The sequence below is a fragment of the Natator depressus genome, chromosome 5 (genome assembly GCF_965152275.1).
Source record: "Natator depressus isolate rNatDep1 chromosome 5, rNatDep2.hap1, whole genome shotgun sequence".
Classification (NCBI taxonomy): Eukaryota; Metazoa; Chordata; order Testudines; family Cheloniidae; genus Natator; species Natator depressus.
In genome coordinates, this window is record NC_134238.1 from 67,664,969 (window position 1) to 67,678,783 (window position 13,815).

At 39.4% G+C, this 13,815-nt stretch overlaps 1 protein-coding gene across 5 annotated transcripts in view; it reads left to right on the forward strand.

Annotated features, from left to right (window-relative positions):
• FER (FER tyrosine kinase) overlaps positions 1–13,815 on the forward strand; it is a 412,213-nt gene that overhangs the window by 32,975 nt on the left and 365,423 nt on the right. For 3 of the 5 annotated variants that reach the window (XM_074952926.1, XM_074952925.1, XM_074952929.1), the window contains 2 exons: positions 4,975–5,240; positions 10,615–10,788. In XM_074952926.1, coding sequence (XP_074809027.1) covers positions 5,034–5,240; positions 10,615–10,788 — 381 coding nt within the window. In that variant the 5' untranslated portion in view covers positions 4,975–5,033. Of the gene's footprint in view, positions 1–1,955; positions 2,011–4,974; positions 5,241–10,614; positions 10,789–11,118; positions 11,165–13,815 lie in introns of those variants that run through there. The other 2 variants (XM_074952927.1, XM_074952928.1) reach the window with 2 other exon arrangements.

Here is a 13,815-nt window from a genome sequence, read left to right on the forward strand (position 1 = left end):
ATGAATGATTGTTTGGTTATTTCATTTACCAAAGGTAGTTGAAGCAGATATGTATGAAGTCATTGGGAGGTGAACTATCTCCAATTCAACAGATTAATCATTAATATTTGGAGGATTTTCTTGCCATGCTGTATTAGGAGGAGAACATCACCAGACAGACATTTTAAATTGTTTTATTTAACTAAAACAACAACGTTATGTATTCTGGATTTTTTTCTTAAACAGCAAACATATAATATTGTAACAAAACAAGCATATGATTTTTTTAATTTAAACCTTCAAGTTTTTTAAAATAAGGTTTGTTTTTGTTAAAATTGTTTTTAATTAAAATAGTTAAATAAAATATTAAAAAAACAAAAACAAAATCCCACAAAAATTAAATTGACTATGTCAGCCAGGTCAATATGAGAAATTTAAAATATTGGCTGCTGCAGCTAACTCAGTCATCTTCACCTTCATTTTCCTGTTTGTTCATAATCTGGAAAGAAAAACAAACTTTCCTATTTTTTCAGGTCCCAAACGATTTCTCAATTTGGAATGAATCAGTCCAAAGGAAGAAAATATTCTTTCTGCACTGGCAGAAGAAGCTACGGCTGATAAAAGTGAGATGATCACTTCAACAGTCTCTGAATCCAAGTGCTTAAGTGACTTCCATCAGTTCACTTGTGTGAATTTCTTTAAAACATCATCAACAAACGAATATTTCTTCAATCATTCACCCTTAGCTCTGAAGTTTATTGTAGTTGGCATTATGGAGGGATGATTGCTGGATGTCCATGTCATAGCCACCTCCTCTTCTTCAGCATTTAAGGTTTCACCCTGGTACCAGGTATTGAGAATATTTGCAAGAAAATGAGTTGGAGATAGTGCTTGTCCCATTGGTTTTTTTTAATGCTTGTAATTTAACTCTGTCATTGCATATTTCTCTTTTTAAGATCTCACTCAGTTCCTTTCAAATTTCAACAGCGTCAACAATAAAACACCTATTTTCCCCCTGCATTTTGTTCAAGGCTTCAGGGTAGTCAGCATGTGGTCAACTTTTCTCTTTAAGCCCAATGTTGAGAACTTTGGCTGTGACAGTGCCATCTGATTTTTCACGATTTTGTTCACAAACTGTTCTCAGATTAGGCCAGTTCTTGATATGTGCTCAAAACAGTCCACTACTGAGTTCCATCGCATGTCTTGTGGGAGAGTTAGCTTGGTTCCTTCCAATTTTTTTCAGAGCAGCTGCTGCAAAGTGTTTGTTATGGAAATATTTTGCAATTTCAACAACATTAACCTTTGTTTCTGGATCACTGAAGTCTTTGGCTAGGAGGTGCATCAAATGAACACTGCAACTGTATGTTGTGAGCTTGGGACTCTCAACTCTCTCCTAAATTTCTTCTCATCTTGGATACATTTGCAGCATTGTCTGTGACCAAGCTGCGTACTAGGGGTTTGAATTTTTTTTCCACAGTTTGTTATAGCTTTTACTGCTGCTACTTATAAGTGTTCTCTTGTGTGTGCATTTCCTGATGTATCAATTCCTTCTGTAAGGAAGATACTTCCTTCTTCTGTTGTCACACAAGCACATACAAAAGGATTATGTGGACATTGCTCCACCTATCAAGACTCAGGTTAACAATTTCACCCTCTAGACCTTTTGCACACTGCTCAATTTCTCTTTCATATACTTTATCCAACCATTTGCTTGCAACATCTGCTCTTTTGGGTGGACTGTATCCTGATCTTAATGACTGAACCATGTTAATGAAGTGTAAGTTCTCAATCATACGGAAAGGAGAGTTTGTTGCATAAACAAACCGGACAATTTTTTCATCAATTACCTCTTTTTGTAATTTGCTGGTTGTTATCACAAACTTATCTATGCTTGTTTCTGGATGATGGAGACTTTTTTTTTTCTTTTTGCTACAGGTGATATACTGTGGCTGCGTGCCATACATGATGTGACTGAAACACTATCATTGGCAGATAACTCTGAAACGATAGAAAATTATGGTGATCTTGAAGGTGAATAGTCTTCAGAAACCTGTACGTTGAGGATGGATTCTCCTAAACAAAATAAGTCAATGCAGTTATTTAATTTTTATTAGCATACTGCTCATTATTACTTATTGCATTCACTGACACTCAGTACTACTTCAAAGGTGAAATTGTAAAAGGAAGATCTGCCTATTACAGCTATTTATTTTTTTGTCACAACTGCATCTAAAATGATAGTACTATAGAGTAAAAACTATATGTTTTTCTCAAATATGAGAATTCAAGAATAGTCCAGTAGGAAGACCAGCAGTCCTTAAGAAAGAAGTATGAAATAAAAAAATTTACCAACCTGAAGATCCTGCATGTTCAGACTTGTTCCTTTCATCATCTTCAACGCAGCTTCCTCCTGAGAAGAAACACTTCTCTTGATGTTATTTCATTCAGGAAACCAGGCCTTGCATTTCTTAGTTGCACTGTTTGCATTTTGCACGCATGCCTGTCTTACCCACAGGTAGAGGAACTTCTTTAAAATATTCCAAAATTGGGAATCTCTTAGGCCTGCTGCCATTATAGGTTTTCCCTTCTAGTGAGAGAATCGTTTGGTATATCTCAAATCAATGAAGGGTACACTCAGAAAGACCTCAAGATTTCTGGAATAGGCTGCTAAAAAAGTTTCACTTTTGTTTCTACTGCCTGTCCCTCCCTTCTCACATTTATCTCCAGACTTCTTCTCCTTGTCCAGATCTATTCCAGCACAATCAATCTTCTATTCATTGAACTTTTTGAAACTTTGCACTTAGAGAGAGAGGTAGGGGATTGACTCTGTGTACACAAATTTGCAGAGGGACAATACGGTTGAGGTCTGTTATTTCTCATCTCTATATATTATATTATATTATATTTATATTTATATTATTTAAAAACATTTTTGCTGTTAACAAACATGTTATCTGTGGAGCCACAAATCCACAGCTTGAGAACTGCAAAACTAAGCATCTCTGATGGTATCTTCTAGATTGAGCACTGAGTCCCATTGGGTAGATAGAAAGATTAAGCTAAATAATCTATACAGAAGCCCCTGGAACTCCATAAGATTGGGTCCCTAATCCATGAACTGCTGGAACTCATTTCCAAAACTTTTATTAAATGTTACATGAATATTGTCTCATATTATAGAATTAAAATGTATAATCCCCATTCAACAGTGAGATATCTTTGAGCTATAATGTATCTTAATTAAAACTACCTTTAGATAGGTTTTTTCCTCAAAAAGCATTTTATCAAAAAATCCAATTTAAATAAAGAAAAAATCCATTTTTTAAAAAAATCATTGATTTTTATCCACCTTGACTAATTCTTTATTCTGTGCATAGTTCAATGGGGTGCAGTAAATAATGAATGGGGCAACACATAAATTGATTAGGATAAAAGAAATATTGAGTTCTTACCCATCCGGTGAGCACCATCCCTTCTGAATGAGCAAGGAATCCTGTGGGGAAAAAATAGTATGTGATCATATAATCAAATCAGTGGTGTCAGAACATTGGTGGTTCGGGGGGTGCAGGGAGCTGTGGCCCTCCAACTTTTTGCCGTGGCGAATCTAGCCCTCTTCCCATCTTCCCCCTGAGGAAGCTGGTGGAGCCAGGCCAGGGATCCTGGGCAGTTGTGGAAGCTGTGTGGACGCTCCACCTGCCGGCAGTGCTGGGGGGGGCCCAAGAGCAGCCCCTGGCCTGTGTCCCTGTCCAGGGCAGGTGGAGGATCTGTGCTGTGGCTCTCCATAGCTTCCCACATGCCTCTTACCATGGCCAGGCTGCAGCTCCAAAGCCCCGCCCCCCTGGCCGGAGTAAGAGCTGCACGGACAACAGTGGGGAGCCTGGGTCCCTCCCACCTGCTTGGGTGGGGGGTGGGCTCCCTGGCCTTGCTCTGGCTTGGCTGGGGGCATAGCCTCTGGAGGAAGAAGGGGTGTGGGGGCAGGCCTTGGGGGGAGGAGGAGGGGAATTGGGGGAAGGTGTGGGGTAGGGGCATGGCCTTACAGGGAAGAGGAGGGGCCTCAGGGGGAAGGGGTGAGGCAGGACCCTGTTGGGAAGAGGAGGGGTGGGGCCTTATGGGGCCAGGCCCTGGACCCCCCACTTTTGGGAAGGCTCTGCTGCCACTGAATCTAAGACTGTATCATAATGCATATTCACAAAGGGGCTGAATTAAGGTTGCACTGGTGGCATTTCTGAACTTTTGAGCACTTGATTTTGAAACCTTATTAGTCTTTACATTGTGTTTGGGGGTTTATAGATGGATGTTAGCCTTCTGGAAACTGATTCCCAAAGTGTTAACACCTGACAATTGACTAATTATTAGGAATTTTGTGGATTATCAGGAGCACTGTACTGTGAAGAAAGGAGGCTCTGTGGTTACTAGGAGTCAGGCAGGATAATCTGGGATTTTTGTCTTGTAATATGTCTGTTTCCATTGATCTTTGTCTCAACTATTTAATCAAACCAGTCTATTTAGTTTGGGAATTTAATATATCTTGTGTACTTGTATGGACCTCTTGCCATATTATCGAAGAACTTCACAATTTTTAATATATTTATCTTCACAAACATTCGTGTGAGATAGGGAAGAACTGTTACGGTAGTACTTTATGCAGATGGAGAAGACTGCATAAGAGAGACTGAGCAGTTTGCTCAAATTCATACAGGAAGTCTGTGGTGGAATAGCGAATTGAATCTGGATCTCCCAAGTCCTAGGTTAGTGCTTTAACCCCAGGACCGCCTTTCCCCTCTGCTAGCTGTTTTCTAAGTGGTTACTGTGCAAGACAGAGCTGAGTCTTGCTGTTGAAAATTGTGGTTGACTGACTATATTAGTTCAGAGATGAGTGGTTAAATTAAAATAGTTGCTTCTTGCTTTAAATTTCAATATGTGTCATAATTTTGTGATCATTACATTTTATAGGTTCCTCTTTCAATATATTTTTCATTAATTTTCTGTCTGCAGATGTGGTGACTAGAAGAACCTCTATTGTTGCCCATAGCGCATATAAGTGCCTTATAAAGATGGGGTTTGGAAGTGACCTGAAGTATTCTCATGATGCTTTGTTAAAATTGCAAGATTGGGAGTTACGACTACTGGAAACTGTGAAGAAATTTATGGCCATGCGAGTAAAAAGTGACAAAGAATATGCATCCACGTTACAGAATCTTTGTAATCAAGTTGATAAAGAGAGTACTTCCCAAATGGATTATATTAGCAATGTATCCAAGGTAAGAGAACATTATTTAGAAATTGAAATTGGGGAGTCATTGTTTTAATTATATAGAAAAGGTAGTTGGCTGTTAACTCCTTTTTTCTTAGTTATAAAGTAAACTTAAAAGATGAACTTGAAAAGTGTGTCATTGTCCTGTGGTATTTTTGTCCCTTCGTGGGTGGATTGCTTAAGCCACTCTGAGCCTTGTGTTACATCTACTTTTTTCTCCCACCTTTCCAATTTTCCTTCTGGGTTAGACCAGCTATAATTCTACGTGAACCATGTGCCCACTGGACTCCACTAATGCAGCTTCTTGAGAGTTAGTTTTAGTAAAGAGTTTGAAGTGAGGTGCGGCAGTTCCTGGGCGGAGTGTGTATCATGCAAACTCTCCTTTTGGACTGAAAAAGGTGGACCAAGCTAGAATCCCTAATTTTGAGCTCTGGTATTGTAGTCCCTGGGCTGACCCACCTATTCTTATGTTTAGGGGTTTTGTGATTATAGTGTGTTGTAGTAAGATTTTTTTTTTTTAAAGAGTTAAACAGAAACTATTGTTTTTACAATGTACAGGTTGTGATAAAATAGAAAAAAGCCAGGAAATTCAGAGCTAAGGCTGACATTCTGACCATTATTCACACCATGGTGTGTAGTTGTAAAAACAAAGCATTAATTAAGACCAAAGTTTCTCAGACTTCTTCTCATAATTGTAATATTGTTAAATACAGTATTTTGTATACAGTTTAAAATGAAAATAAAACTTTTATGAAAGGTTAAAAACCATACATTATGTACTGAATAGATACAAAACAGGTACAGCAGCGGCAGTGGCAAAGCAAGCGTCCCCATTTCACCTGTTAGTAAGCCTTAGGCCTGACTTACGACTGCTTTGGTAGTGAGAGGTCTATTCTCTGTCTTAATGGCTTCTTCAGTTCTTGGCCTCGCTGCTGAAAATGCTGGACTGGAGCAACTCACTTATTTCACAGTGGGCACCAAATCACTTTTAATCTGAATTGGACTGGAACAAGTGACCAGGAGGCTTCTTATCCTTTATCTATCCTTGAATCACACATGATAGAAAAAGAGTGGGTAAACCTCCCCTCTTTCGAGGCACTAATGGAAACAACTGACACCCCCCCCCCCCCCAAAAAAAAAAAAAAATTCATGACACCTTAACTTATGAGTAAGGCTATGTTTTAGTCACTGGTGTTTTTAATAAAAGTCATGGACCAGGTCAGAGGCAGTAAACAAAAATTTTCCATGACTTTTACTATATATCCATGAGTAAAACTTGGCGGAGGGGGAGGCGGCTCGGGAGGGCGGCCCAGGGGGCCCTGCAGGTGCTGTGGGGGATGGCCCAGGGCTGCTGCGGGTGCTGGGGAGTGGGGAGACATGGCCTGGGGGGGGGCACTGCAGGTGCTGGGGTGAGGAGGTTGGTGGGATTGGGGCAGGCTCCCTACCAGACTCTTGGAAAGCGGCAACCCCAGCTCCTAGCTCCACATGCCTCTGCTATGCCCCGAGCCCCGAGTTTGTGCTTCCACTTCTCTGCTGTTGGAAAAATTAATGGTGTTTACACAGTGGCTTCAATGTAAATAGGAAGCTAGAAATTATAGCAAATTGATAAGGGAAGCAAAAAGGGAAGGAGAAAAATCTGTGGCCATCAGAGTTAAGGACAGAAAGAAGGCGTTTTTCCGAGTACGTTAGGAACAAAAGAAATTATAAAAATGATATTGGTCCATTACTAGATGGAAATGATAGACTTGTCAATAATACAGAAAAGGCAGAAGTGTACAGTAAATATTTCTGCTCTGTTTGGCAAAAAGCCGGACTGCTATCATATGATACTGCTACATATGAAATACTTTCCATTCCAACAGAAACTGAGGGGGTTGATGCAGCTGCTACAATTAGACATCCTTGGGCAGAGAGCCAAGATTATAGAGGGGTGTGGTTACACAACTCCCTGTCCATTGAACAGCAGCTACAAAAGCAAGACTTTTTTTTTTTTAAATCAGCATGTCTGGATAACTTGCATCTGAGAGTTTTAAAGAGCTGGCCAAGAAGCTCTCAGGACTGGTTAATATTAATATTAAGTCTAGGGAAGTTCCAGAAAACTGGAACAAATCAAATGTTATGCCATATTTTAAAAGGGTGAATGGGACAACCTGGGTAGTTATAGGCCTGTTAGCTTGACACTGATCCTGGGCAAAATAATGGAATGGTTCATATAGGATTTGATCAATAAAGAATTAAGGGAGAGTAACATAGGTAAAGCCAATCAACACATGTTTGTGGAAAATGGATCCTATCAAATTAGCTTGATAGCCTATTTTGTTGAGATTACAAGTTTGGGTGATAAAGGAAGTGTTAATGTAATAAGTTTTTGTAAGATATTTGACTTGGGACTGCATGGGACATTTTGATTAAGAAACTAGAACAATGCAAATTCAACATGGCACACATTAAATGTATAAAAACTGGCTAATTCATATGTCTCAATGTAAGTGTTAATGGGATTCACCACTGAGCAGGTGTTTCTAGTGGGATTCCACAGGGATTGGTTGTTGGCCCTATACTAAAGATTTTTATCAATGACCTGGAAGAAAATATAAAACTGTTACTGATAAAGTTGCAGAGGATATAAACATTGAGGAAGTGGTGAATAATGAAGAGGTCAGGTCACTGATTCATAGTGATCTGGATTGCTTAATAAACTGGGTGCAGGCAAATAATATGCAATTTAGTATGAAAGTCAATACATCTAGGAACAAAAAATGTAGGCCATATTTGGAAGAGGGGAGATTTTGTCTTGGGAAGCAGTGACTCTGATGAGGGGGTTAAGGTGGATTATCAGCTGAACATGAACTACCTGTGTAACAGTGAGGCCAAAGGGCTAATGTGATCTTTGGTTGTATAAACAGGAGAATCCTGAGTAGGAGTAAGGAAATTATATTATCTGTGTATTAGGCACTGGTGTGACTGCTACAGGAATGCTGTGTCCAATTCTGATGCCCACAGTTCAAGGATAAGTTGATAAGTTGGAGGGGGTTCAGAGAAGAGTCAGGAGAACGATTAAAGAATTAGAAAACATGTAATCATCTTTGAGTGCTTGCTCCTGTCGATTCCATGTTAGATCTGTGCACACCCCTGTGCACGGCTGCTGGAGATTTTTCCCTTAGTGGTATCCATAGGGCTGGCTCTGGTGCCCTCTGGAGTTGTGTGCTAATGTGCTGGTATATGGAGTGCTGCTGGCCCTGAGCCCTCTGTTCTTTCTTACCACCTGTGATGGTCACTTTCTACGGATACCACTAGGGGAAAAATGTCCAGCAGCCGTGCATGTGGACGTGCCCAGACCTAACATGGAATGGACGTGAGCAGCGCATCTTGAACAACATTTATGAAAGGTAGGTAACAGTTTGGTTTATATAGTTGAAAACTCAAGGAGCTCTGTCTGTTTAGTTTAACAAAGAAAGAGTTAAGGTGTGGCTTGATTATAGTCTATAACTATTTACTTGGGGAACAGAAGTTTGATACTAGAGGGCTCTTCAATCTAGCAGACAAAGGTATAACAAGATTCAGTGGTTGGAAGGTGAAGTTAGACAAGTTTAGATTAGAAATAAGGCACAAATTTTTAATAGTGAGGTTAATTACCGAGGGTTGTGGTGGATTTCCCATCACAGGAAGTTTTTAAATGAATATTGGAGTTGGTTCAGGCAAGTCCTATGGCCTGTGTTATACAGGACATCAGATAAAACGATTAAAATGTTCACTTCTGGCGATATAGTCTATAAACAATATGATTTCCCTCCCGAAAGAATTCTCTTTTCATTATAGTGTCCCCATCCTTTTTTCCATTCAGCCACTTCGTCAGTGTATTTTGAACATTTCTTTTACTTCAGTTATTGTAAACGTCAGTTACTATTTATTACAATATTTGTCATTTCTGTTTCTTATTTGCTCTAATTTTGTCTAAGAGAATGATTTTCAGTTTAAACACCATGGGAGTCTGATATTTTTATCTTGTTTTTTACACAGTATACTTCACACTAGAACTCAATATTTCCCACCAAATAAGTGTATTTTTTTTATACCATAGAATCCCAAATATTATGGTATAAAATACTGTGCATGTTTAGTACTGGAGTGATTGCTATACCTAAAATGCTGGCATTTCTGAGGGGGTGAAATGCAGTTGCTATTCTGTGCTAGCAATGCCATACAACAGTTTTTTAGACAACAAAGTTGAGAATAGCATATTCTTTTCTCTCTTGGATAAGAAAAAATAACTTTTCTTATATGATTGTAAGTAGTCAGTTACTTAATTTTATTTTTCAGCTTTTAGATCCCATTGTTTAAGTACAATGTAATAGGACTATTTCAGGACCTTGATGAGCGAATTCCAGAGAACACTTAAGTACTGTAAGAAATGCTATGGATAATTTAATAGGTTTGGGGTCTTCCATTTAGGTTTCTGTTAAACTCAGTCTAGTCTGGTGTTAAGGGGGCATGCACAGATGGAAGTGCCTTTTTTCAGATGAGATGTAAAAAGGAGAACACAGTCAATTGTGGTAATGAAAAAAACATGGTACAAACATTGGTACAAAAAAACCCCACATTTTATTAGACCAAGGCATTGATCTGAGTGTCCTGGCCGTATTCTGACACTGATAACTATATATTGTATCCATCTAAATTCTGTAATTTCAACTGGAACATGGTAATTCATAGCAGTGCTGAAGTACAAAAATTCTACTATCGTGAAGTTGAATGCCCAGTGAACCCCATTCTATTCTCTTTAGCAGAACTGGACGAGGTTCCATGGGCTATCAAATACTTTTATTCAAGTTAAATGCTAGTTTGAGGCTCATGTCAACAGCTTATGTACATTAGTGTAGCTCCAGTGAAGTTAATGGAGCAATGTCAGTTTTCTCCAGCTGAGGTTCTGGCCCTGCGTGTAACATCATTTACTCTACTAAAAATTACCACGGCTATGGCCAAGAGAATTAGTAATGTAATTGAGATGGATTTAAATAAAAGGAAAAATCTGCCAGGACAGTGGACACACATACAGGAAAGGGAAGAAGAAAGGACATTGGGAGCATGTCTGTCAAAGTAAAGGAATTTGGGTGATCACTCAAGTGAGGGTTAATGGTTTTCATGACAGACCCAGACTTTGGCGTGATGCTGAAATGTGACTATGATACATCATTAATACATCTCTAACTCCCTTTCGTGGGTGGGTAAAAGACATGGTTACTATATTTAAAGTGTGCATTCAGGCAAATGTTCAAAAACATTCTTTCTAAAACCCCTTTAAATGATGATGTATTTTTCCAACAGTTTCTTTGGATCGTGCAATAGCAGATAAGTTCTTTTCTCCCTTTTCCTTCTTCCAGTCTTGGCTGCTTATGGTACAGCAGACAGAGCAACTTAGCAGGATAATGAAGACACATGCAGAAGATCTTAACTCTGGGCCACTACATAGACTTACAATGATGATCAAAGACAAGCAACAAGTAAAGAAGAGTTACATAGGTGTTCATCAGCAAATTGAGGCAGAGATGTTCAAGGTACCTTATTAAACATGATTTTTTAAAAAATTTACTAAATTACTAAAGCTTTCTAAAGTAGTATATAGAATTATTTCATATAAATATTCACATGAATACTGCAGATGCCACCATTCCTCTTTATCTTGCAGTACAAATAAATACAAATTTATTATAATTGGATTGCATTTTCCTCTTGTTTAACCCAGTTCCTCCATGTTTTCTGCAAGTTATTAGCTGAAAAGACAGAGGTGGGAAACTGTCCTGCAAGTGAGTTCGGTTAGGCTAACCGCTCTGGAAATTTTCTCCTTCCAGTAGAGCGTGACTGTGTGAATCCCTTCTCCTGTCTCCTCTAGGCATTCCTGGGGTCAGGGCTTGAAAAATCCACTAATCTAAGGCAAGTAAAAGCTTTTCTTGATGAGTGCTGTAAGTTTCTGAGGAATCTAAGCTTGTGTTTAAAAAAAATTCTCCCTTTCAGCAGCCATAGTGGGTTTTGAGGTGGACTTCAAATGTATCTGATACCTAGGATCCTGAGGCTGATATGAATAATGGAGCCCCTAAACAAGTATGGCAACAAGTTTTCAATGAGCAATAATCATCCCTTGGATTAACTTCATTGGATACAATATTACTACTGAAATTTAAGGGGACAGCTTCCTATTAGGAATCCCAGCAACCTCTGCTTTCCCAGAAGCTGGTGGGAGATTGACATGTGACATGGGTGTTGTCGTCATTATTCTGGGGTTAATAGGCTGAAAAGTCAAACTATTGGGTGCCTGTTAAAACTTCCAAGTCCTATGTGTGGGCCTATGAATGGATGTGCTTTTGGGTGTATCACATATTCTGGGGTGGTGGGAAAGATTGATGGAATAAGTTGGGAAGAAAAAGTACAAAATATGGAGCAAGAGAGAATGAGTGAGTGAAGGGACAAGGGGAAGGGAAAAAAGGAGAGACAAAATCTAGGATGGGTAGAAAACAATTTAGAGAAAGGGAAAAAATGGAGGAGGTGGTAGTGGAAGAACACTGTAGATAACTCTGTACTATACCATGTTCTGCTAGAGGACAGAAAAAAAGATAACATTTATATGATAATATTGTGATGGGTTGCCCCCCTTCAAGATGCCACCTGGACCTGATGTGCTGAGATACAACTGAACCCGCCTGTTCTGTCATTATGGGCCCCCTTTAGCCTGTCTTGCTGAGCCAGGCTCCTAGGCCTCCTCTAGCACACACACAGGCAAGGCCAACCCACTGCGGGAAGACTCAGCTTAAGGGACTTGCCCCAGCACTCAGGTGCCCACCTCACTTGGAGTGCAGACCCAAAGGTCTAGTGAAATCCATTCCCTCCCTCAATGAGGAAGATATGCACAACTTCTTGCCCCGCACACCCCCGTTAGAGGTTACAGAAACTGGGTTTAATAATAAAACAAATGTTATTAACTATAAAAGGCAGATTTTAAGTTGTTAAAGGGGTAGCAAACAGAACAAAGCAGATTACTGAGCAAATAAAACAAAACACGCAAACTAAGCTTGATTCACTAAAGAAACAGGTTACAAAATGTAATTTCTCACCCCAAATGTTGAATTTAGGCAGGATTCAGAGTTTCTGTAGCTCAGAGTTCCAGTTATTTTTCTTACAGACTGGACCCCTGTCTCAGTCTGGACTTACCCCTGCCTTTCCCTTCAGGTTGGTTTTTTTGTCCTTTTCAAGTACTTTCAGCAGTCTTTCTTCTTGGGTAGGCAATGAAGGAGAGTCTGGAATGCCTTCCCTCCCAGCCTTAAATAGAATTTACATGAGGTGGGAAGCGTTTTGTTTCCCAAACTTGACCTCCCCCTCCTGTGAGTGGAAAATTACTAGAAGTCCAAGATAATGTTTAGTACCATATGGCAGGACCACCTGACCGAGTAGTGTCACAGCTAGTGACACTAGTCCCTGGAGGACTCTCAGGAAGGAGAGAGATTAGTATCTTCACAGTTTTGTTGTTTCTTCCGAATGGGCCATCAGGGCTGTGATGGCCAGTTGTCTGGTGGGTGTCTTCCAAGTACGCACAGCTATAATAGTTAAATAATCAATATTCCTAACTTTAGATAAGGAAGTGATACATACATACAAATCGGATAATTGCGTTCAGTAAATCATAACGTTTCCAAAGAGATCTTACATGAGCCATCTTGCATAAAGTATATCTCAGTTATGTCCTATTCATATCATATTTTCATAAAATATGGAGTGTAACATCACCCTTATATTTGACAAGAAAAATTCTGCTGATCAGCCAACCCTAGTAACATACATACATGTATTTTTAATTTTTTTTGACAGTAAATTACAATTAACTACAGTGCATGATGAGCCTTACGAGGCCTACTTTTTAGCTGAAGCAGATCATGGTTTTGGAGCAAGGTCACACAGGTATTTTTTACCCTGGCCAGTAGACTGTTGTCTTCTAGGTGTTGAGTTTTTCAAGCCCTTCCTGAGGTCCTCTAGACAAGTATATGGATTGATTTCTGATGAGATACTGTGTATTCTTATAGTCCTACCTGCTGTTGTCTGTCCAGTGGTTTTGTGCCTTTGGAGCACTTACTGAATGGCTCATTGAGCTACTTACTTGTCCACATAAGACCTCTTCCGTAGTACACAGAAGAATTTCTGCCTTGTTAGATAGAATAACAAAATACCCATAGCCCCCTAGGACACTATCCAATATTTAACAAGATTATCAGCTGTGCTGATTGGAGTCCATAGGACACACTGGATAACATCTTGCCCTAGAGGAGTAATTAAAGCAAAATAAAAACGTGGTCATTTCGTATTCCAGAGAATCCTTGTCTGAGGTATTCCTTGATACATCCCTAAGGACTTACTTGAAAACAAAAATCATGCTTTCTTCACATGTCGGTGGTGAAGACTCTACCTTGAGGTTTATTTCAATCCCACTGCAAATTTCAGATATTCTTCTTTCTGTACAAATTGGAGAAAAAGAGGGGTGTATGATGTTACTAAGACAAAAATATCAGATACGCATCACAGCCCTGGATGCTAGTAGG